Source organism: Symphalangus syndactylus, chromosome 15, assembly GCF_028878055.3.
Source record: "Symphalangus syndactylus isolate Jambi chromosome 15, NHGRI_mSymSyn1-v2.1_pri, whole genome shotgun sequence".
Classification (NCBI taxonomy): domain Eukaryota; kingdom Metazoa; phylum Chordata; class Mammalia; order Primates; family Hylobatidae; genus Symphalangus; species Symphalangus syndactylus.
In genome coordinates this window covers 97,660,743-97,685,855 of record NC_072437.2, presented here as the reverse complement: position 1 = coordinate 97,685,855, position 25,113 = coordinate 97,660,743, and the positions used below count along the sequence as shown (strand labels likewise).

At 44.8% G+C, this 25,113-nt stretch overlaps 2 protein-coding genes and 1 non-coding gene across 28 annotated transcripts in view; all 3 read left to right on the top strand.

The window, feature by feature from the left end:
- Positions 1 to 2,507, top strand: part of N4BP2L2 (NEDD4 binding protein 2 like 2) — a 115,978-nt gene extending 113,471 nt beyond the window's left edge. For all 10 annotated transcript variants that reach the window (XM_063619291.1, XM_055244902.2, XM_063619295.1 and 7 more), the window contains one exon: positions 2,324 to 2,507. The gene's annotated coding sequence lies outside the window, so the exon portion shown is untranslated. The remainder of the gene's footprint in view (positions 1 to 2,323) is intronic.
- Positions 2,508 to 2,611: 104 nt separating this feature from the next.
- Positions 2,612 to 25,113, top strand: part of N4BP2L1 (NEDD4 binding protein 2 like 1) — a 34,236-nt gene continuing 11,734 nt past the window's right edge. For 2 of the 17 annotated variants that reach the window (XM_055244919.2, XM_055244913.2), the window contains exon 1: positions 9,319 to 9,756. In XM_055244919.2, the coding sequence (XP_055100894.2) occupies positions 9,572 to 9,756 (185 nt within the window). In that variant the 5' untranslated portion in view covers positions 9,319 to 9,571. Of the gene's footprint in view, positions 3,285 to 9,183; positions 9,757 to 11,680; positions 11,764 to 17,027; positions 17,234 to 17,259; positions 17,471 to 20,751; positions 21,074 to 21,544; positions 21,616 to 25,113 lie in introns of those variants that run through there. The other 15 variants (XM_055244920.2, XM_055244914.2, XM_063619310.1 and 12 more) reach the window with 14 other exon arrangements.
- Positions 17,088 to 17,214, top strand: LOC129464257 (small nucleolar RNA SNORA16B/SNORA16A family). The gene has a single exon (XR_008651496.1). It is a non-coding gene; the product is annotated as a small nucleolar RNA SNORA16B/SNORA16A family (small nucleolar RNA).

The window sequence follows — 25,113 nt, the reverse complement described above, 5'->3', positions numbered from 1 at the left end:
CTGAGATCGCCCCACTGCACTCCGGCCTGGGCGACAGAGTGAGACCCCGCCTCAAAAAAAATTATTCAGCAAATGTTTATTGAGGTGCCTCATGTCAGACACTGAAGATATAGCAGTAAAAACACCCCTGCCCTCATGGAATTTATGTTGTGGGGATTTGATTTAACGCCATAGCATGTTGGGCAAGGACTTGGCTGAGTGAGCCTCTAGCCTACCTCTGACTGAAGTTAGATTATAGTGAGTGAAGTTCCCCTAGGTGGCCCCAACATGAGGAGACACCAGTACAAGCAGCATGCAGCAAGCATGGATATATTTTGCTGTGGCCAATTTCAGGAGTCTTTTCTGTCTGCTAAAAATGGTAGATTTGTGTCAAGGACATTTTGCAACCGTAATTTTGATTTTCATGATGATCTCCCACATGTATCCTAAACTGTCGGGTCTTCTCACAGAGCATTCTGCCCTTAATTATTATTTTTTTCTTTTTAGGGAATTTTATGAGTGCTGTAGCTATGTGCAGATTTTTTTACTATTTTATTGAGAAAGGGCATCCTGTTTTATGTTTGGCTTTAAGTACTGACCAGTCTGTCTCAAGGGGTAAACAGAAATTTAGAAAGAGGGAAATAGCAGGAGAATCTGGTTGGCTCTGGGAGCCACAAGTCAGTGCCCATTTACAAATATTCTCCCTGCTGGTTGCCAGGGTGTTTAATGTCATGGCACTCCTTTACGGCAGTGGGGCAGGGTGCTAGGAAGAGGATGGGTCCCTATCTTAAGGCTCCTCCTGACTAGCTGTGTGTGACTCTTAACAGAGGACCCTTCTCAGAGTCTCAGTTTCTTAAAATCTGTAAAATTTTTATCTTTTAAATGAGGATTAAATGAAATAACTTTGCAAAGTTATTAAATGAAAAACCTGTCTGGGTGCGGTGGCTCATGCCTGTAATCCTAGCACTTTGGGAGGCTGAGGCGGGCGGATTGCCTGAGCTCGAGTTCGAGACCAGCCTGGGCAACACGGTGATACCCTGTCTCTACTAAAATACAAAAAAAAAAAAAGAAAAAGAAATTGGCTGGATGTGGTGGCACACACCTGTAATCCAAGCTACTCAGGAGGCTGAGGCAGGAGAATTGCTTGAACCCGGGAGGCGGAGGTTGCAGTGAGCCGAGATCGCACCACTGCACTCCAGCCTGGACAACAGAGCAAGACTCCATCTCTACAAACAAAACAAAACACAAAAAACTGTGCAAAGTGTGGAGCCTAGTGCCTGAAAAATAATAGACTCATAATAAGAGTGAATTCCCTTCCCCTAAATACTGCCTTGGATTAAAGCATTGCCTTTCTTTTTTTCTTTTCTTTTCTTTTCTTTTTTTTTTTTTTTTTTGAGATGGGGTCTTGCTCTTGTTGCCCAGGCTGGAGTGCAGTGGTGCGATCTCGACTCACTGCAATCTCTGCCTTCCTGGTTTCAAGCGATTCTCCACCTCAGCCTCCCAAGTAGCTGGGATTACAGGTGCCCGCCACCACACCCAGCTAATTTTTTTTTTGTATTTTTAGTAGAGACGAGGTTTCACCATGTTAGCTAGGCTGGTCTGAAACTCCTGACCTCATGATTCATCTGCCTTGGCCTCCCAAAGTGCTGGGATTACAGGCATGAGCCACCGTGCCCAGCCTTTTTTATTATTATTATTTTTTTGAGATGGAGTCTTGCTCTGTCGCCCAGGCTGGAGTACTGTGGCTCACTGCAACCTCCACCTCCCAGGTTCAAGCGATTCTCCTACCTCAGCCTCCTGAGTAGCTGGGATTACAGCCCGCCACAACACCCAGCTAATTTTTGTATTTTTATTATTTTAGAGATGGGGTTTTGCCATGTTGGCCAGGCTGGTCTTGAACTCCTGACCTCAGGTGATCTGCCCACCTCGGCCTCCCAAAATGCTGGGATTACAGGTGTGAGCCATCGTGCCCGGCCAAAACATTGCCTTTGAAATGCTCTCTGGCAAAATAGAAATTGTGTTCTTTAGCAGAGGAACATATTGACCCAGTAAACATGTTAACACATTTGCATGAATTTATTTTTAATTTTTTGTAATGTACGTAGCTGGATCCTCAGGGAATGGGATCTAGAACAAGTTTCAGCTAAAGCACAGGGAGTTGGGAAATGTCAGGGAACAGGCTCTTGAATGAGGCAGGACTAAGCAGTGTGGACTGTGGGGACAGCTGTGAAGTCCTGGATGCCAGGGGAGTGGCATAACTCAGGAAGTAAAGGCTGGGAACCTGAAAACAAACTGTTCATGTCACATGTTTTCTGGTCTTGTCTGGGCTTGTGTTTGCTTGTAGTTGAGTTCTGCTGTCTTCATGGTACTGCTGAAGATCATGATCACGGAGAAAATCAGAGTGCTCAGTGCCAACCCAAGGGATTCTTTCCAGAGACATACCCGTTGGATACCAAAATCAGTTTGGATAATCTGTTTAACCATTCTTGATAAGTTATCTGAATAATAAAACTCAACAGAGGAGGTAACAATTTGAACATTTTATTGTCTAATTTGAAGATGTATGCCATACTTTAATTTGTTTGATAGAAGAAAATAAGGCACAGAAAACTTGAGTGCCTTATTTTTAAAACTGCATTAGGATTAAAAGTTTAGCCCCTATATCCAAGTATTGGTCTGAGATCCCATTTCTAGAATTCTGAAATCCAAAAAGCTCTGAAAATCAATAGTTATTTTTCCAAATGTATTCATTGTGGTAAAATACACCAATATAAAATTTACCATCTTAACCACTTTTAAGTGTGTTATAAATACATTCATGCTACCATCACTAGCATCCATCTCTGGAACTCTTTTCATCTTGCAAATCTGCAATTCTATACCCATTAAACAATGACCCATTCCCCCTTCCCCCTTCCCCCTTCCTCCTTTCCCCTTCCCCCTTCCTCCTTCCCCCTTCTCCTCAGCCCCTGGCAACCACTGTTTCTGTTTTTTAAATAAGTTTGACATTAAAACTAAGTTTGCAGCCAAACCTGACCCAAATACAAGCTGGGCACCGTGGCTCATGCCTGTAATCCCAGCACTTTGGGAGGCTGAGGCAGGAGGATCACTTGAGCCCAGGAGTTTGAGACCAGTCTGGGAAGCATGGTGAAACCCCATCTTTACAAAAAATACAAAAATTAGCCAAGTGTGGTGGCATGCGCCTGTAGTCCCAGCTACTCAGGAGGCTGAGGCGGGGATGATCGCTTGAGCATGGGAGGCAGAGATTGCAGTGAGCCAAGAAAAAAAAAATCTGACCCCAAAAGGTAGGCAATTAATTTTACTCTTTATTTATCCCACTTGGAATGTATAAAGTATATTCATATATTTCATTGCAAACATATTAATGTGTTTAACTACAGAGGTCTGCGCCACACCCCACTGGGAATATAGGATAATATACAGTACCATTACCTTTAAACAACAAACACTTTCTGAATTCTGAAGTATATCTGACCTCTACAATTTTGGTTAGGGATTGTGGGACTTGTACTATACTAGAAGTTACTAATATTATTTTTTATTCTATTTTAGTTTAGTTGTACTTAATAAACTTAAAATATGAAAATTCATATTTACAAAATATAAATTAAGGAGTGACTACGCACTATTCAACATGTAGACATTAACTTAATCCCCATTTGCAGAAAGACAGCCCCGGGTCTTATCTTACCCTACTTCTCCCAGATCTTCTGTCTAATCTTCTCAAAGGAGCAAACCTCTAGGCCTGGGGACGGGCAGGCAGCTGCTTAGGGTATGGACATTTGTTTGTTAAACAGACTTGCAACTGCCCTTCTGGTGTAGAGCCCCACCTCCAAACCTTCCAGTTTCTGAGATTTAGGGTTTATGCTGGGTAATTTGTGTTGTTTCTTGGCTGTCTATAAATCAGAGGATTTTTTTTTTTTTGGCCGAATCAATTAACACTTGGCCTTTTGCTCTCCAGTTTCCAAAATTTTGTTGCTGTGATCTCTCCCTCTTCTTTATGCTTAAAACAAAAATAGTAACAAAACAACCACTCCTACTAAAAAAAATAAAATAAGCCAAATCAACCCCCTTTACATTCTAGCAGGGTTTCAAAGAGGAAGTAGAAATTGAATACTTGTGTTTAATCTGTCATCTTTATTGGGAATTTAGTGCTGCATTTAAGATATCTCAGTGTTTTCCTTATGTTCATTTTGTACAGTTTTATGTTTCTTTCTCCAGTAAACTGTGGGTCTCTTCTGGACAGACACAGTGGTCTTCAGTGTTTGTTGAATTCTGCAGGCTCCTAGAGGCTTTATCAAATTAGACTTGCCTCTGGCCCAGGATGGGATGGTTTCAAGGCAGATCTGACTAGTTTAGGGTTTGAAGCATAGAGAGCTGGGGAAGGATCTTGGCATCTGGCAAATTCTTGCTTTCTTAGGGGCCTTCCACAGCAAAGCATTTGTGGCTTTCTAGTGAATATATTAGAATCCACACCATCATGGTGATACCCAAGAGTGGTATTCAAAACATTTGACAATGGGTGGTGTGGGCAGGACCGGTTGTGGAGCACTTTTATGCTGTACTGATACATACCAGCTGAACAGCCACCCAGGCTTTTACTTGGGTTCCAGAAAGCCCCCAGCTCTCTCCAGCCCCTGCCTTCATGACCTTGCCCTAATTTCCAGAATGGAGCAGTAGAGAAATGGGTTTGGGCTCCTCTCCTCCCTCCCAGACTCCCTCCCTGAAGCTCATACCGAGTGTCCCTGTATACTGTGGCAAATATAGGTACTGTGGAAATAGGAGACCTGGTCTTCCCCTTTGGGGAGGAGTTCGACACCAAAAAGAGGGATGGAACACAGAAAGCAGTGTGGGGCAGGGTGATCAAAGTCAGCCTTATCTAGGGAATATTTCTGTGTTGGAAATATCCAGAGCCCTGGACATTTCCCTCTGCCAATTTGGCTAAGCTGACATCTTTCCCATTGCTTTTCTTCCCTTGTCCCCCTTCCCCTAGCCTCTTCCTGCTCCCCAAAGCCTCCATCAGGCTTCAGGGGGAAGGATGTCAGAAGAGCCAGGAAGGAGGCAGTGTTGGGGGAGGGGGAGACAAAGTCCCCCTCTGACTGGCTGGATCCTACACTTCCATCTGAATCTGGCAGAAGGTCCTAAACAGATCAGAAGCCCATCATAGAAATGGCTAAGCGGGCAAAGATAGATTTCTTTCCTGTCCTCTCAATTCATACATCGCTTATATGTATGTAACAAGATGAATATGTATATAAAACTAATTTACATTTTTGAGTGAATTTTTAAAAATCAGAAAAGAAGTTTTTCTGGACATAGTACTAGAGAGACTTGGGAAAGCTCCTACTATAATATTTATCAAGATTCTATTATGTTAAAAGGTCTTTGGTTACACTATGTTGGAAGCTTCATCTTGGTTTCAGACTTTCTGCTATTTTGGCATCCCTGGGCAGGAGAACCTGAGGCTGATAGTTTTTGTTTGTTTGTTTGTTTGTTTGTTTATACAGTGTCTTGCTCTGTTGTCCAGGCTGGAGTTCAGTGGTGCAATCATAGCTCACTGCAGCCTGGAACTCCTGAGCTCAAGTGATCCTCCCATTTCAGCCTCCCCAGTCTGGGATCACAGATGTGTGCCACAATGCCTAATTTTTAACTTTTTAAAATAGAGATGAGGTTGTGATGGTTAATACTGATGTCAACTTGATTGGATTGAAGGATGCAAAGAATTGATCCTGGAGATTAACATTTGAGTCAGTGGTCTGGGAAAGGCAGACTCACCCTTAATCTGGGTGGGCACCATCTAATCAGCTGCCAACATGGCCAGTATATAAAGCAGGCAGAAAAATGTGAAAAGGCTAGACTGGCTTAGCCTCCCAGCCTACATCTTTCTCCCACACTGGATGCTTCCCGCCCTCGAACATCAGACCCAAGCTCTTCAGCTTTGGGACTCAGACTGGCTTCCTTGCTCCTCAGCTTGCAGATGGCCTATTGTGGGACTTTGTGATTGTGTGAGTTAATACTACCTAATAAACTCCATCTATATCTCCTATCTATCTATCTATCTATCTATCTATCTATCTATCTATCTATCCATCCATCCTATCAGTTCTGTCCCTCTAGAGAACCCTGACTAATACAGTAGTCTTGCTGTGTTGCCCAGGCTGGTCTCAAACTCCTGGCCTCAAGTGATCCTCCTGCCACAGCCTTCCAAGGTTCTGGGATTACAGACCTGAGCCACCATGCCCCGCCACTGATTGATTGCTAAGCATTCCAAGTCCAGGGTTATTTGGAGCTCTAGGTTTGAGGGTTACATTCCCGGTTTCCACTGGCTCTTCCTTCACACCTTCTGACTTTTCCACATCTTGTTAAACAGTGATAGTTAGAGAAAAATTTCAATGTTTCTTCATTTGCCAAAAATGGTGTTTATAAGGTTATTTTCTTTCTGTCCATGATAGTAATGGTTTCTGGTGCAGCAAAGTGAGATCGTGCTGGCTCTGTTTATGTTACTCCCTTACATTATCACTATCTTGTTCAGCCTTATTTTTATTTTTTTTTTGAGACAGAGTTTCACTCTTGTTGCCCAGGCTGGAGTGCAATAGCACGATCTCGGTTCACTGCAACCTCTGCCTCCCGAGTTCAAGCAATTCTCCTGCCTCAGCCTTCTGAGTAGCTGGGATTACAGGCATGTGCCACCATGCCTGGCTAATTTTGTATTTTTGGTAGAGACGGGGTTTCTCCATGTCGGTCAGGCTGGTCTCGAACTCCCGACCTCAGGTGATCCAACTGCCTCGGCCTCCCAAAGTGCTGGGATTACAGGCGTGAGCCACCGCGCCTGGCCTGTTCAGTCTTAATTTTTAGTAAATCCCAAACTCAGGATTATCTTTTAAGAAAATAGTTTAGATTCATATACAATTATCAAGCACCTTCTGAATATCAGGCTGATATTGTGTTACAGCCTGGGCTGACAAGGATAAATAAGACACTATCCCTGCCCTCTCACTTCCTCTAGTGAGAGGAAAAAGATACCCAAACAGTTTACTTTAAACTGTGGTTTTGAGGAATACATTGGGGAAAATAGAACTTATTGACTAGTTAAATGTCAACTAAAGAAAAGTGAAAGGAAAGTGTGTAGGTTCATCTCCAGGTACTGCTGACCATGTGATCCTCCTTGAAACTCCCTCCCTGGGCCTCCCTGCATCTTTCAGTGTTCTATTTAATTGTTGGTCATTCAATCGTCCTCTCCTCTGCTAGATCCACTTGAGGGCACAGTCCTTAAATGCTGGTGTCCTCAGGACCCCTTCCTCAGCTGTCTTCTCTCTTCTCTATCTCCTCATAGGGGCAAGGATTTCCAAAGCTCTGAGTTCAGCCCCCTCTCCTAAGGAGCACAATCACGTTTCCTGGCATCTGTTAGATAGCTCTACTTGCCACAAGCCCTGTGCTGAAACCCCTACCCACAAAGCTGCGTTGTCTTCCTGCAGCTGCTGTCTGGGACCTCTTAACAGAGGGAAATGGAAGTGGACGGATGCTTAATGCAGCCCTGTCCAGTAGGAATATAATGCCGTCTACATATGTAACTTAAACTCTCTAGGAGCCACAATGGAAGATAAAAATAAATGAAATTAATTCTAATAATATATTAACCCAATATACCCAGCACACCATTTCAACATATAACCAGTATAAAAAAATTTTTAATATTTCTTTTTTCATACTGAATCTTCAAAATTCAGTGTGTATTTTTAAAATTTTACTCTGTTTTTTAGGAGACAGGGTCTTGCTCTGTTGCCCAGGCTCAAGTACAGTGGTACCATCATAGCTCACTGCAGTCTCGAACTCGCTGGCTCAAGTGATCCTCCCACTTCAGCCCCCCGAGGAGCTAGGACTACAGGCACACACCACCACAACCTGGCTAATTTTTGAATTTTTGATAGAGACAGGGTCTCACTATGTTGCCCAGGCTGGTCTCAAATTCCTAGCCTCAAGTGATCCTCCTGCCTTGGCCTCCCAAGGTGCTGGGACTACAGGCATAAGCCACTGCACCGGGCCCGGGCACAGCGTGTTTGCAGTAGCCACATTCCAAGTGCTCACTAGCCACATGTGACCAGTGGCCCCCATATTAGCCAGTGCAGGTTAAAATGAAAAAGGTAGCATGTGAGGCTGGGCAAATTATGATAAGATACAGAGATTTTGTCACCATTTTTATGATTCATGTATATTTTCTGTTCCCTATGGGTTCCCTCCTAATATTTAGAGGTCTTTGAAATTCCATTGTTTCTTAGCAGTGCTGAGAAGAATGAGGAAAGTATTCTTCTTCCACGCTGGGAATGGATTTTCAAGGGAGAGCAGCTCATCTCCCACTCCACCCTACCCCATCCCTAGAGGGAAATCTCTAGCGGAAGGGGAAGTTCTCAGCACAGAGCCCCTCCCCACTTGGATAGTCCTTTCCTAAAAGCTAACTGTGAAATCTCTGGATTTTGTTTTAGAAGGAAATCACACTTTTTTCATAGTTTCTTTTCACAATTTTAGTATCTTAGCTGCCAGAAATAGAATTTATTACTTTACAATAATTGTTATAGCCAAAGCCACCATATATTCTGGATTTCCCAGGATGGTGTCAATTTTGAATGTTGTTTCTTTCAGGCAGGCATGGTGAATTTTGGTTCAGAAAACAGGATCACTCTGTCACGCTCTTGAGGGTGAACTGTTGGAGAGTCACTGTGGTGATCAACCAATGGGTGCTCCCTAGTTCCTGGAACTGAGAACTTCAGTCTGGATACTTCTCTATAAATGGTTTCGGTAGACTCTGCCACTCACTTTCCCCGGGGATCTGAAAGAGTTCTCCAAGAAGCCCCCACTTCTCAGGCGGCAACAGGGCAGGTACCTGGGCGGTAGCCCTTATGCTACTGTTCATAAATCAATCTGAGTTTTATGGGTGCTTTTTCTGAGGAAGGAGAGATTTAAAGTTATGTAGAGGCAATAAAGCTTTCTAATAATATTTTTGGCAGGCTGCTAAAGAAAGATGAAACAAGAAAAGATACAAGCCCTGGGAGAGTGGTGGTAGCCCTTGGGACGCCAGCCAGATGTTGGTGCTCACAAATCGGGGGAGACAATGGCCTTTACTGTTGCCATTTACAATGCCGGGCAGCTCATTAATCATCAGCTAAAATGATTTCACTTTCAGGGTCTAAGCAGGTCGGGGCTGGGGTTGGGGAGGGCTGTGGCAGGAGGCCTGGCTTCCAGGCCGGGAAAGTGTCCCAGAGACCCACTAGACGGGGCCCCTCCCCTCCGCTCCCTCAGGGCAAAGGGCACCAGGAGGCGGAGCGGGGGTCGAGGTGGGAGTGGGTGCGTCACCCTTGTTTTCCGGGCTGTGAGTCTCCCAGTGTCCCCAGCTTTCCAGGTAGGGACGCCCCCTCCCACGCAGCGCGGTTCCGGCGGGTGGAAAGGAGGGGCTGGGCTCCCAGCGCCCGCCCCTCTATCCATCACATGGCCGGAGAGTCACAAAAACAACAGCTTTGGCCAAGACCGTGACTTCAGGAAAGGGAACCCGGGGCTCTCGCAGCCAGCCCTCCTGCCCATGGAGGACAGTTTCCTTCAATCTTTTGGGAGGCTGAGCCTCCAGCAGCAGCAGCAGCAGCAGCAGCAGCGGCAGCGGCCGCCCCGGCCGCCCCCGCGGGGGACACCTCCGCGCCGCCACAGCTTTAGGAAACACCTCTACCTCCTGCGAGGCCTCCCGGGCTCCGGGAAAACTACACTGGCCAGGTAATGACAGCGGTCTGGGCGCCGGCGCGCGGGCCCCGGGGCCACCAAGCGCCCCGGCCGAGCGCGCCCCTGCCCCAAGCCGCTCCAGGGCGCCGCTTGCGCCCCCGCCGCGGGTGCCTGCCGCGGTCCCGGCCCCAGCCCAAGTCTGAGCCTGGCAGCGCGGGGAGCCCAAGCCGCCTCCCTCGACCCCTGAGGCCGCTGCCACCCCTGGCGCCTGGAGGCGCGGGCGCGGAGAGGAGGGCGCTTGTCCTGTTTCCCGTCGCGCTGTCCCGGGGGGGACAGATTCCCGTACTGCGCCTCGCGCAAGCCCCAGCAGCCCCGGCCCCTTCCCAGCCGCCGTGCCCCGCCGGGGGCCAGCCGGGCCGAAGCAGCCTTCGCCGCCCCCAGCCTCCCCAGCCCCAGGTCGGGAGGGACCCTTCTTCGGGAAAACCCGGTGGCGACTGCAGAGAAAACCGCCGGGCCCCGCTGGCGCGCAGGCGGCCGCCACAGTGCGTCAACAGGCGCTGTAACCCGAGCGGATAAACGAGGGGTCCGGGGGGCGGGGGCCCGGGGCGGCCGTGGCCGTGGCAGTGGCCCGGGGCTGGCGGCCCGCTTTGAAAATCTGGGTTTGCTTTGGCAGCTGCGAAGGCGCACAGGTGCACGGGGGCGGGGGGCTGGCGGCGCCACCACCGACCGTCATTGACAGAGCCTCGCCATGGGCGCCCAGATTCGTTCACTTGCGAATTGCGTAAGCGGCCCTCCCTGTACCCAGCCGCTGGGAATTACGCGGGCTCGTGCCTGCGGCCACCTTGCTAGGCCCCACAGCTCCAGCCTGAACTCCCACCGCTCCCTGCCTTGCGCTTGATGTTCCAGCAACTTCGAACTGTTTTTATCTCCTGTAAACCAAGCCGCTTCTCTCCTTGACACTGGCCTTCCTGCCTGGCTTGCCCTCCCGCCTTCTTTTGCCGTTTAAGACCGAGCAGCTACCCGACCCCGCCAGTAGATGCCCCTCTTCTGGGCTCCTTGGCTTCCTGTTTACACCTACTTGACTGCGCTTACTTTTTTGCACATGATTTTGCTTATCCTTCTGTAAGTTTCTTGAAGGTAGGAGCCATGTCTTACCCTGACAAGCACATTGTCTGGCACGTAGTAGCTGTTCAATAGAGGAAGTGGTCCCTTTCCCTCAAAGGGCTTCCCGTCTCACTGGAGAGATAAGGCTAGCCATGGGACCAAGGAACTGCAGAAGAATCAAGGTGATGGACAGTCACGTGCGGATTTCGATGGTGCCGAGATAGTGACCTTAGGAGGAGGGACAGCCTGGGGAGGTGCTCCTGGTTGACTTGCGGAGTAGAAGCTTTTGGCCAGAGTATTGCTACATTTTCACAAATTGTAGGGCCATGTGACTTCTGGAGGACCGTGGGCACCCTTTCCTAAACCAGGGACACATTTCAGTAGACCCTCTCTGGCTCGCTGGGGAGGGGAGGTGGAGGACAGAGGCAGAGTCGGGGAGCCACCTTGGAACTCAGCAGAAGTTGGTTATTTTGTGATACAGTCACGGTGGGTAAATCTGTTACCAACCAAGTATCTTCTGAATGTCAAATCCTGTTTAATTTCACTTTCGCTTTGCTGATCTGTGGCCTGCCTCATACTGCGTGTCAAAGAGACACTGAGTGTCAAGGAAGTAAACGTCTTTGGCCTGATTTAATTTCTGACTCTGTTGGGAAGCGAAGTAACGTGATGGGTGCAAGATACACAGAATGGAACATCAGGGGCTTGGATTCACATTCCTCATCTGTGAAGCCAGGGCGTTGCCTGAGTGGTCCTTAGGGTCCTTTCTGGCTCTAACATTCTACACTTTTAGGATTTTAATTCCTGATTGACATTTGGCTAAGCAGAAGACACCGGATGAGAGACCACCTATTACAGACCATCTCTCTCTCTCTAGGGACGACCGGAGTGAGCACTGGCCTGGGAGTCTGAAGATTGTGCCTTCAGACCTACTTCGTCACTCACTAGCTGGCGACTTTGGTCAGTCATCTAGTTTTTCCGGGCCTTATGTTCCTTACATGTGACTACTAAAAGGCTACTAGATTAGAGGATTTATTAAAGGTCCTTCTGACTCTTAATTTCCAGTGGTCAGATTAAAAATAGTTTGCTAATGCTATGTTAAAGAGCTCTGACCTTGGAGTCAATTTATGGCTCCACATCCAAGCTCTACCGTTCACTAGTTTTGCTTTTCACCCAACCCCTCTGTGCTTCGGTTTCCTTTTCTGTTAAATGGGGATATCTGTTCTGTTTGCCTCTGAGGGTTTTGTGAAGATTAAATGTGTGTGGGAGGACTTTTTAAACTTTAAAGTGCTATATACATTTTAAGAGGTATCAGTTACTGCTCCGTTGTTGGTCAGCTGAGATAAATCTTCAGTGTTCCCTGGAGCCTGGCTCTGGAGTGAAGAAGGTAGCTTGGTAGTTGACTTTGAGTCCTCCCATTTCGCTGGGCGTTGGCAGTTCTGGGAGCAGAGCAGCCTTGGCATGCCATGGGGTGGATTGCGTGTTTATAGAAAAGTCTGGGACGTAAGCGAGGAAACGGGCCACAGCTCAGCGGAAGGGAGGCTGGTGGTGAGGATGGAATGGTGGAGAGGCAGGCTCAGGTGTGGCCCACCAGGAGCTGCCTTCCCCACTTTTTTGGGAGGTAGGGTGGGGAAGAAGAAAAGAAGAGCAAATTGTTTAAAAATACACATGTATAGAAAATAGTAAAACTGTAAGGTTATCTGTATATTGTTGGATTCTGGGAAATTCACATTTTCTCTATTCTCTGTATTTTCCAAATTTTCTATAATGAATATGTATTTCTTAGAATAAAATTTTTTTTCTTCAAAATTTGGAGGAAATCGCTTTTTATGAATGTGGGTTCATCTTTTTCTGCTTAACCTTTTTTCTCATTTGATTAAAGAACTAATAAAAATTTTTTTGAAATTAGGATATGTCTTGTCTCCCAAATCAATGTTAGATTTCTGTGCTTTTTACATGTTTTCATAGTTTGAAGTGGATGGAATGTGGAAAAGCATCTATTTAAATTCTCTGAATTTATTTTTAAAAAGTTGGAGTTTTAACTGGTTAAAATTTTTTTGAGCACATCAAAGTACTGAAAAATTAGCATGTACCCTAAATCTGTTTTATCACCCGTATTTCATTTAAAAAGCATATTACAAATAGGTTCTTACCATTGACCTATAAGCTCTATTTCCTGGAATTCATCCTAAGAAATAATTGGAGGGTGGAGCGGTGGCTCATGCCTGTAATCCCAGCACTTTGGGAGGCTGAGGTGGGTGTCCACTAAGTACTTATAAGACCTTTAGCACTTGTTTAGGGAAGCATATGCCAAATAAGTATGAGAAGGCGCCTGCCTGGGATTAACCAATGGAAAGCCGTAATCGGCCCACTGCCGTGGGTAAGGGCCAGTGGGGAGTGGCATCTCAAATGCCGTTGGTGGTGAAGGCTGGGGAGGCAGTGAGGAGGATGAAGGCTAATTAGGGAGAAAGGATCTTCTCCACATGGAGACGGTTCTTGAGCTGGCCTTGGAGATGGGAAGGAGGTGGCTGAACCAAGGAAAAGGAACAACAGCCCAACTAAGGAGATGGAGGTGGCAGAGAGCTGGGTGTGCTCCCAGGCTTGATTGAAGTGAAGGCTTCATTGTAGTGCGTGTATTGGTGAAGTAAGCCCAGGACCAGATCATGGAGAACATTAAAGGCTGAACAAAGGAGTAGAGAGCTGTTGTCCGAAGAAATAAGACTCTAATGCCAAGACCCTTTCATTCTCAGCAGATGAGCCAGAACTCTCTCTTTCACAGCTCAGCTGACAAACTCCCCTGGAACTGCACCTGTCCTTTCCGCTACCTCAGTGAAAGCATCCGTGGGTGAACCTCTGTGCTTTCCACTGTGTGTGTTAAAATGCCTTCCGGTTTTGACCATTTAAACTATTTTTAGTATACAATCCACTGGCATTGTATTATGTGGAACTACACTCACAATGTTGTACAACCATTACCACTATCTATTTCAAAAATTTCTTATCACTCCAAACACACTCTGTGCCCATTAAGCAATAACTCCCCATTCCCTACTCCCCCAACCCCGGGTAACCTCTCAGCTACTTCCTGTCTCTATGCATTTGCCTCCTTTACCTGCTTCATGTAAGTGGATCATATGGTATTTGTCCTTTTGTGTCTGGCTAAATTTCATGTAGTTTAATGTTTTCAAGGTTCGTCCATGTTGTAGCATGTGTCAGAAGTTTACTATTTTTATATCTCAATAAAATATTACCTTGTATGGGCATACCACTAAAACATCCTTTTTAAATGAAATTGCCATAATAGAGGGTAGCCTTTCTTTGTTTTTTAATGGTCTTATTTGAAAAATTAAAAGTTGTCAATCTTATTTCAGTTCCCCAGAATTTTTTTGAATCTTTACATTTCAATCAAAGCAAAGTCGGGGGAACCACACTGTGGTACATGTTGCATCCTTTGCAATGTTCTGGTTCCTTTTGGCACCATCACAAATGGTTTGTAACATGGATTCAGTTAGGCTCAAAGGATGCTCACTGACAGCTGTCTTTTCTCCTTATTCATATCTCTGGATAACATGGAATTTTCCATCATGAGAAGTACCTTTTCATTATTTCTTTTCATTATACAGCCTTGCACAGAAGTGAAAGGATGCTTTTCTAATGTGATGCAGTGGTAAGGCAGAGATGGGGAGAAAAGTATACTTTACAACCAGATAAGCAGTGGAATGTGAGGAACAGTGAGAACAGGGGGCCAGTTAGGTTGGCTAAGTAGTGAGTAGTTGGACCCCAAAGAATTCTCTGCTCCACAGTGCTCCTAGCCAGCAGGCCTGGACTGTGGTGTGTTTCTTTATGAGGCCAGGGCCCTCATTAATAAAAGCAAGATCAAAATAGAAAGTTTGCAGCATTCCAACTCTGTGAATATAAAAATGGAGGGTCAGACAGGTGATATATCAAATCTTTAGTCTTCTAGGTCTACTTGGAAAATGACTACTAGCTTTTTGTATTTTTCACAATTTTCCTAAGGTGGGTCCTAAATCTCCTCTCCTCACTATCAAGAGTCCTTGTCCTTACCCTCTCTCTGGAGGCTGGGATGAATGAGGACTTAAAAGCTGTATCTATTTAACAAACAGTGCAAATATACACTGTGGTATGTGCGTGTCCTTGCTCATTGAAGAGGCTGTATGAGGAAAGATTGCCCAGCTATACAGGAGATTCACCACAAACACACTCCTAGAGCTCTTGGAACAATGGAAGAAGACCCTGCTGAACTGGGGCAATCTGATATTGCAGGTGTGGATTATGACCCAAGAGGAAGTAAAAATGGATGAAGGAAGGAAGAATAGGGGAAGAATACTTTCATAGGAAAAGTTCAGGAGATGTATAGGAACTCCCTTGGAGTTCACCTGGTCTGAGCCCAAGACACTGAGAGGCTAAACATCTTGATCAGGGTCAAAGGGATGTGTCTCCTATTTCTAACAGAGAGCTTTTTTTGTGTACACCAAAAGAAGAGGCCGGAAGGGGGGGTGATCTGGTGAAAGGGTAATGAGTTTGGTTTTGATCTGTCGTATAATGAAAAAACAAGAGCCTTATAAGGGGGCTAAGTTAACCTGGATTTCAACTGTCAGGGTAAGGAAGCTACATTTTTTTGTTGTCAATATTAATGTTTCTCATAATATAAAAATATAACTCACCAGGGAATTTATTTTATTAATATGGTACCATTGAGGGCAATGGGAGGAAATGAGATTTAGATTTTTAAATAAGTTTCCGTGTTTATCCTGGTTATGATGTGTTGGAGAGATATGTGGTAGTCAATTTCCAACTCCTAAGCAGGTCTAAAGTCTTTTTCTCATCTGCTCACATGTTAGGATATCTGTAAGTCAATGCCTTAGTTCCTTCATGGCAGTTTCCTGAACCTTCCTCTACATAATAGCACCTGCCTAAGGCCACTCAGACTCTAGATGAACCCAATAAGACATTTTTTTTAGTCATGCCAAGTTATCTGAAGATACTGAGGCTTTCTGGGATTAAGGAAATTTTATAATAAAGAAAAGTTAGTCTGCCTTCTAACTGTTCCTTCGTAAGGCTGTCTGTCAGATCATGTGTATGGCTTGGGGAGAAGGCTGTTTTTATCAAGGTAAGAGTCCGGGAAAGGGGAAGGGAGAAATGGGGAAAGAAAAGCGAGCACATGGTTACTGCTGACTGTCTGCCTGGCCCTTTTTAGACACTGGCTTATTGAATCTTCACAATAACCCTGGGATGTAGTCATTTTTATTTTATATATGAGGATTTTAGGATCAGAGAGTGACACATTTGAGAGACTCGGGATTTCATAACACACCGAGTGGTCTTACGTTACTAGGGAAGTTCATGGACAAACATGAACTTTCACAATTATTGGGGAGTCCTGCTGAAGTATGATTGTATAGCCAGGATTGTCCAGCACTCTTTCCCCACAGGTTTTAAGGATATGCTGAAGAAGATGGCCTGAAAGGGACTTTCGTGCTACCATTTGTTGCCCTGTACCTTGGCTTTCTTTTCTTCTTGGCATTGGTGTCACCTGACATATATTTATTTATTATCTATTTCTTTTACTAGAATGTAAGCTTCATGAGATATGATGTAAATTCCATGAGATCAGGAACTTTATTCTGTCCAGCTCCTAAAAGAATCCATTTGATGAATGGAATAGTTCATGAAACGCAATGTGAGATGCCTCCTAAGATGTGGAAGCTTGGATGTCAGCATGGCTCTTGAGTAAAGAACGAAACCAAAGAGCAGATTATTCACATAAAGAGAAATGTAAAAGAATGAGGTCGGGCGCGGTGGCTCGTGCCTGTAATCCTAGCACTTTGGGAGGCTGAGGCAGGTGGAATCACCTGAGGTCAGGAGTTCAAGGCCAGCATGGCCAACATGGTGAAACCCGGTCTTTACTAAAAATACAAAAAATTAGCTGGGCGTGGTGGCAGGTGCCTGTAATCCCAGCTACTTGGGAGGCTGAGGCAGGAGAATCACTTGAACCTGGGAGGTGGAAGTTGCAGTGAGCCGAGACTGCCATTGCACTCCAGCCTGGGCAACAAGAGTGAAACTCAGTCTCAAAAAAATAAAATAAATAAAAAAGAATGAATGGGATATGGAGTACAGACAAGGGGGAAAAAAAGAAAGAATAGAGCCACTCATTCCAAAGTTCTCAATTCGGTGCATAAGAAAATGATTCCTATTTGTTGCAGGTGAAAATGTTTGATGTGCCGGCTCCTTTACCTCATAGTTACAGTAAGAAGAAATTTAAAAATTGGGATCAAAGATGCAGCTGCCTTCCCATTTAAGCAGCACAGACAGCCCAAAGTGACAGTTTTCCTGTACAGTTACTCTTCTGTTATCTATAACTGATCTATGACATTTTGGGAAAAGACAGCAAAAAAAAATTAGTACTGAGGTAGGTGTGCCTGATTCCTTCCCCAGTTCTGCTCATGACTGAACCAATAGAACACAAACAGGTGAAACCTGCACAGCTATGAGAGTCTACAAAAGGGGGCTGTTCACATGCAAGATACTGAAAGGAATTTCTGCTCAATAGAGTTTGTGGGACCACACTGACAAGAATGAGGGCTCTCTGGGAGTCTGGCTTTGGATCTCATGAACATGGTCTACTTTGGAGGTATGAGGGGTAAAGGTAAGAGAAGTAGGGCAGACTGGGAACTGTTCCCTGAGTCCCCCTAGCCACTGTGGCTTGGGGACACCTGAGGCTAGCAGTGATTGAGGCTTGACTCTCCAAGGACAGGACTTGGCCCTGGTGGGGTGGGTGGCAGCACTGCCCAGGTTCGGCCACACCTGGCCTCAGGGGAGACTGCCTATGTCATCTATAACTTGGCTCCCTCCTTGCTCTCAGGCTGCTGAGCCATGGAATCTGTTTTCTATCTCCCAATTTAAAGTCCTCAAGGAGAATGTCAGTAGCATTCAGAGGAAGTGCTGGGATCCAAGAAGAATCCTCTCCGTCAGTCTCCTTTAAGGGGTGTATTAGTCTGTTCTCATTCTACTAATGAAGACATATCCAAAACTGGATAATTTAAGGAAAGAGGTTTAATTGACTCACAGTTCAGCATGGCCGGGAAGGCCTCAGGAAATTTACAATCTTGGTGGAAGGGGACGCAAACATGTCCTTCTTCGCATGGCGGCAGGAAGGAGAAGTGCTGAGCAAAAGGGGGAAAAGCCTTATGAAACCATCAGATCAGCCAGGCGCAGTGGCTCATGCCTATAATCCCAGCACTTTGGGAGGCCACGGCAGGCAGATCACCTGAGGTCAGGAGTTCAAGACCAGCCTAGCCAACATGGTGAAACCCCATCTGTAAAATACAAAAAAAAAAAAAAAAATTAGCCAAGCATGGTGGTGAGTACCTGTAATCCCGGCTACTCAAGGGGCTGAGGCAGGAGAATCACTTGAACTCAAGAGATGGAGGTTGCAGTGAGCTTAGATCACGCCACTGCATTCCAGCCTGGATGACCAAGCAAGACTCCATCTCAAAAAAAAAAAATCAGATCTTGTGAGAACTCACTATCATGAGAACAGCATGAGGGTAACTGCTCCCATGATTCAATTACCTCCCATCAGAGGTAATTCCCATGACATGTGGGGATTATGGGAACTATAATTCAATATGAGATTTGGGTGGGGACTGCCCCTGGCTCCTCCAAAATCTCATGTCCTCACATTTCAAAACACAATCATGTCTTACTAACAGTCACCCAAAGTCTTAACTCATTCCAGCATTAACTCAAAAGTCCAAGTCCAAAGTCTCATCTGAGACAAGGCAAGTCCCTTCTGCTTATGAATCCATAAAATCAAAAGTAAGTTGGTTACTTCCTAGATACAATGGGGGTACAGGCATTGGGTAAATACACCTATTACAAATGGAAGAGATTGGCCAAAACAAAGAGGCTATAGGCCCCATGCAAGCCCAGAATCCAGCAGGGTAGCCAAATCTTAAAGCTCCAAAATGATATCCTTTGACTCCGTGTCTCATATCCAGGTCATGCTGATGCAAGAGGTAGGCTCCCACGGCCTTGGGCAGCTCCACCCCTGTGGCTTTGCAAGGTACAGCTCCACTCCTGGCTGCTTTCACAAGCTGGCATTGAGTGTCTGTGGCTTTTCCAGGCACAAGGTGCAAGCTGTCGGTGGATCTACCATTCTGGGGTCTGGTGGGCAGTGGCCCTCTTCTCACAGCTCCACTAGGCAGTGCCCCAGTGGGGACTCTGTGTGGGGGCTTTGACCCCACATTTCCCATCTGCACTGCACTAGCAGAGATTCTCCATGAGGGCTTCACCCCTGCAGCACACCTCTGCCTGGAAATCCAGGCATTTCCATTCATCTTCTGAAATCTAGGTGAAGGTTCCCAAACCTCAGTTATTGACTTCTGTGTACCCGCAGGCCCAACACCATGTGGCAGCTGCCAAGGCTTGGGGCTTGTACCCCCTGAAGCAACGGTCTGAGCTGTACATTGACCCCTTTTAGCCATGGCCAGCCGGAGCTGCTGGGAAGCAGGGCACAAAGTTTCAAGGCTGCACACAGCAGGGGGGCCCAGGACCCATCTCATGAAACCATTTATCCCTCCTAGGTCTCCAGGCCTGTGATGGGAGAGGCTGCCATGAAGTCCTCTGCTATGCCCTGGAGACATTTTCCCCATTGTCTTGGCGATTAACATTTGGCTCCTCGTTACTTATGCAAATTTCTGCAGCTGGCTTGAATTTCTCACCTGAAAACGGGGCTTTCTTTTCTATCACATCATCAGGCTGCAAATTTTCCAAACTTTTGTGCTCTGCTTCCTCTTGAATGCTTTGCTGCTTAGAAATTTCTTCAACCAGATACGCTAAATTGTTTCTTTCAAGTTCAAAGTTCCACAGATCTCTAGGGCAGGGGCAAAATGCCACCAGTCTCTTTGCATACCAAGAATGACCTTTACTGTAGTTCCCAATAAGTTCCTCATCTCCAAGACCACCGCAGCCTGGACTTCATTGTCCATAGCACTATCAGCATTTTGGTCAAAGCCATTCAACAAGTCTCTAGGAAGTTCCAAACTTTCCCACATTTTCCTGTCTTCTGAGCCCTTCCATTAGTTCCAGTCTCTGCCTGTTACCCAGTTCCAAAGTTGCTTTCACATTTTCGGGTATCTTTACCACAGCACCCCACTGTCTGTGGTACCAATTTGCCGTTCTCACACTGCTAATAAAGACATACCTGAAACTGGGTAATTTATAAAGGAAAGAGGTTTAATTGACTCACAGTTCAGCATGGCTGGGGAAGCCTCAGGAAACTTATAATTATGGTGGAAGGGGAAGCAAATGCATCCTCACACGGTGACAGCAAGCAGAAGTGCTGAACAAAAGGGGAAAAAGCCCCTTATAAAACCATCAGATCTTGTGAGAACCCACTATCACGAGAACAGCATGAGGGTAACCACTGATGATTCAATTACCTCCCACCGGGTCCCTCCCATGACACATGGGGATTATGGGAACTACAATTAAAGATGAGATTTGAGTGGGAACACAGCCAAACCATATCGGGGATGAACTGAATCTAAGGTTTGGGTAAAATTCTCATTGTACAAAAATGAGTAAATAGAAATTCTCACACAGCTTGGGGCTCTATAAAAAAGTTTGCCAGCTGAGCATGGTGGCTCAAGCCTGTAATCCCAGTACTTTGGGAGGCCGAGGCGGGCAGATCACATGGTCAGGAGTTCAAGACCAGCCTGGCCAAGATGGTGAAACCTCGTCTCTACTAAAAATACAAAAATTAGCTGGGCATGGTGGCACATGCCTGTAATCCCAGCTACTTGGGAGGCTGAGGCAGGAGAATTGCTTGAACCCAGGAGACAGAGATTGCAGTGAGCCGAGATCACGCCATTGCACTTCAGCTCTGGGTGACAGAGCAAGACTCTGTCTGGAGGGGGGGTGGGGCGGGAACAGAAAAAAAGAGTTTACATAATTAGGCCAAAAGGGCATTGTATTCAAGAGCCATTAATACATTCACAGATATTTACTGAGCATCTCCCATGTGCCTGGCATTCTTCTAGATGCTCAGAATGGAGCAGTGGAGAAAGGAGACAAAAATCCCTGCCTTCATGGAACATGTATTCTCTCAGAGAAAAAAAAATTCTCGAGGAAAAAAGGCAATTTTAGCATCTGCTCTGCTCTGTTCTCTCAAAAAATAAGCAAAGGATTTCACAGGTATGCCACTGGAGGTATATATCCCCAGGAAATGTCCACATACGCACAAGAGGTAGGCATAAGGAAGTTCACTGAAATTTGTTCATGATATGGAAAATTGCAAACAAGTATTACTAGAGAAAATACATAAATAAATGTGGTTATTTTATAGCACTCAAGCACAGCGGTTTAGTGTGTGGCCCTGGGGCCAGAAGCCTAGGTTTTAATCCAGCTGTACCACTCACTGGCCCTAATTTCTTTGTCTGTAACACGGGGATTGGGGATTCATAGCAGTGCTTATATCTCCCAGGTCTATTTGAGCATTACGTAAAAAATGTAAAGCCTCTAGAATAGTGGTTAGCACACAATAAGCACTTAATAAACGTTGGCTATATTTATTATTTTGCTGATAATGGAGTACTATGTAGCAGTTAAAGAAAATGGACTCAGTCTATATATCAACATGAATAGATCTAAAAAATGTAATGCTCCTTCATTTTTTAATTCAACAAATATTTATTGAGTGTTTATATGTTCCACACAGTCTTCTAGGTACTTGGGAATCATCAGTGAACAAAACAAAGATCCTGCCCTTGTGGACCTTATGTGCCAGAGGTAGGGAAATGGATGTAACCGCTAAGGAAACCGTATGTTAATTTAGGCGGTGATAAGTGCTGTTGGAAAGGGGAGAGAGAAGCACGGTAAAGGTTTCTGGGAGTGCCAGAGTTAAAGTGGGGGTTGGTTGAATTTTAAGCCAACAAAACAAGTATGAGAAAATGTTCATGATTATGACCTCTAGGTGGTGTGTATGCAGGTGTTTTATTATTTCTTTTGTCTTTCTCTATATTTACATTTTTTCTAAAAAATTCCTCTCTATGATATAAAAGATTAAAGAAAAACTCCTGATTAGGAGTCTGAAATACGAAGGAAGTTGGTTAAGAAGCAGAAAATTAAAAAGGAGTTAAATGATATATAAAAGAATCTAAAGTAAGTGTTAGAATTTTAAAGTATATTAGAGATAAGCAGAGTCACAATGCAGAACATCAAACAATAATGTAGAAGACAAATGTGAAAATATAGCCAAAAATAACCAGAGTAAATACAACCAAAGCAACAAATAAAGATATCGTAGAACATATTTGACTTGAAGACTCAGAAGTGATAAAAAAATAAATTCAATATCTAGATATATCCTGGAAAGACTGTTGCAAAAGCTGCTAGTTAACTACCCTTTCTTCTTTAGCAAGCACACTTTGTTGGGTGTGGCAGTGTGCCCACCTATAAAACTAGTTTTCAAGGCCCCCTTGCCTCTTCGGCTGTGAGGAACATGGAGGTGCAGCCTGGCCCTGCGGTGACCACTAGGAGGCCTTCTGAAGAATGGAAGCCTCTTGCTAGAAAAGATGCTAGACTCCTGGGTCCATGTTGATCATGGAGTTGTGATACCAGCTGTGGATTCTACCTCTGGCTTTTTACACACAAGATATAGACATTTTAATTTTATTGAAGCCACCACTGTTAGAAATCCACTAACTGGGGTTTCTGTTCAATGCATGTGAAGCCACTCTGAACTGAAACCTAAATTTAAAATATTAATGCCTGTGGGGAAAAGATTGTAGTTCAGTAATTCTCATCTAGCCTGTTGTCTTTCATACGAAGACAACAGAAAGGCTTCTCAGATCCACAAGAGCTCCCAATGTCTGTAACACCCATGTGCCCTGACTGAATAGACCTGAGGTAAGGTTCTGGCAGCCCCACATGCAAACGGTAGAAACTCAAGCCAGTTTTTAAGCTCTTGAAGCCCTAGTTTCTTTATTTGTAAACCAAGTAAAAGTAAATGATTTACTTCATAAAATTGTTGTAAAGGTTAAAGAGACAGAATATGCCAAGCTCTTTGTTCACTGCTTAGTACTCTTTTAAAAAAATAATAGAATTTATTGGAACAACCAATCTTAGCCAAACATGAGAGGAATCACAGACAAGAAGAAAAGAAAAGAAAGCCACTGCACCCAGCTAAAATTTAGACTTTTAGAGATTATTACAAACAAAATTAACAAAAAGCAATTGCTGTACATAATAAAAAACTGACATTCAATAAGAAAGATAAACCTCCTAATAAGGAGGCTTTATTCACCAAAGGACGTGAAAGTGCAGTTCACAAAAGAATATCTCTAAATGATCAACACACACACACAAACTAATCTTGCTGATAATTAAAGAAGTAGGGACAAACTAAATGCCTAACCATAGACCATTGGTTAAGCATTAAATTATTGGTTAAGCATTACATTATGGCACATCCGTAGAATAAGTATTCCATATCATTAAAAATCATGTCATAGAAGAATATTTTATAAGGTGGGAAATAATTTGCTATGAAAAAAAGCTTGGTTAGGCCAGGCACAGTGGCTCACGCCTGTAATCCCAGCACTTTGGGAGGCCTAGGTGGGTGGATCACCCGAGGTCAGGAGTTTGAGACTAGCATGGCCAACATGGTGAAACCTCATTGCTACTAAAAATACAAAAATTAGCTGGGCATGGTGGCACATGCCTGTTATCCCAACTACTCAGGAGACTGAGGCAGGAGAATCACTTGAACCTGAGAGGTGGAGGATGCAGTGAGCTGAGATCGCGCCACTGTACTCCAGCCTGGGTGACAGAGTGAGACTCTGTCTCAAAAAAAAAAAAAAAAAAAAAGCTTGGTGCAAACTTGGTCTACTCTACATGATGTTCCTCTTCATGTAACAAGAGGTAAAATGAAAAGAAATTATATATATATATATATATTTCCAGTCCTGGAAAGAAGACCAAATTGTTAATAATTATCTGTAGATGGGGGAATATAGGAACCTCCCTCCTTTTTTGCACTTTTTTTGTTTTGTGATCAGAGAAATAGATGTAAAGATTGCTGAGGGAAATGTTGGAGAATTGGATCGGTACATGGGCTCACAGTTTTGTCCCACGTATTAGTTAATATTACAAAGGAAGCAAGGTACCTTTCCAGTGGAGAGGTCTGGCTAACACCACCCTTTAGCCAAGTGATCGAACTTAGCATTGAACTTAGCATGGTGGGACAGACTGTCATTATGTGTAATCAGAAGTACACAAACATCACCTCTGCCCTTTGCTTTTAAAAAACATTTAATCTGGGTTTAATCACTAGGAAACAACCACACAAACCCAGAATGCAGAACATTCTCATACCAACTAGAGAAACCGAAAGCATGAGCACAGTTCTAGATTCAAAGACATTAACCGGACCAAGTGCAGTACTTGAAGCTTATGAAAAATATTCTTGAGACCATTGGGGAAATTTTAAAAATTTAAATTTAAAAACCTAACAGGCCAGGAGCGGTGGCTCACGCCTGTAATCCCAGCACTTTGGGAGGCCGAGGCAGGTGGATCACCTGAGGTCAGGAGTTGGAGACCAGCCTGACCAACATGGCAAAACCCTGTCTCTACTAAAAATACAAAAAAATTAGCTGGGCATGGTGGTGGGCGCCTATAATCCCAGCTTCTCGGGAGGCTGAGGCAAGAGAATTGCTTGAACCCGGGAGGTGGAGGTTGCAGTGAGCCAAGATCGTGCCACTGCACTCCAGCCTGGGCGACAGAATGGGACTCCATCTCTATATAAACACATAAGTACATAAATGCATAAAAATAAAATAAAAACATAACATTAGCTCTTATGAATTAATCACTCTTTCAGGCTCTTTCAGGATGACAGGCCCTGCGGAGTGAGAGCCAGCCCCACCAGACGTGTGAAGGACTTTGCTTAGGGCACTTTGCCTTAATTTTTTTGATGTAATAATGGTATTGTGGTTATGCAGGGAATTGTTCTTATTCTTAAGAGATACTTGACAAAGAATTTAGGAATAAAGTATCACGATGTATGGAGTTTATCTTTTTTTTTTTTTTTTTTGAGATAGTTGAGACAGAGTTTCACTCTGTCACCCAGGCTGGAGCTGGAGTGTAGTGGCACGGTCTTGGCTCACTGCAATTTCTGCCTCCTGGGTTCAAGTGATTCTCATGCCTCAGCCTCCCGTGTAGCTGGGATTAAAGGTGTGTGCCACCAGTCTGGCTAATGTTTGTATTTTTAGTAGAGACGGGATTTTG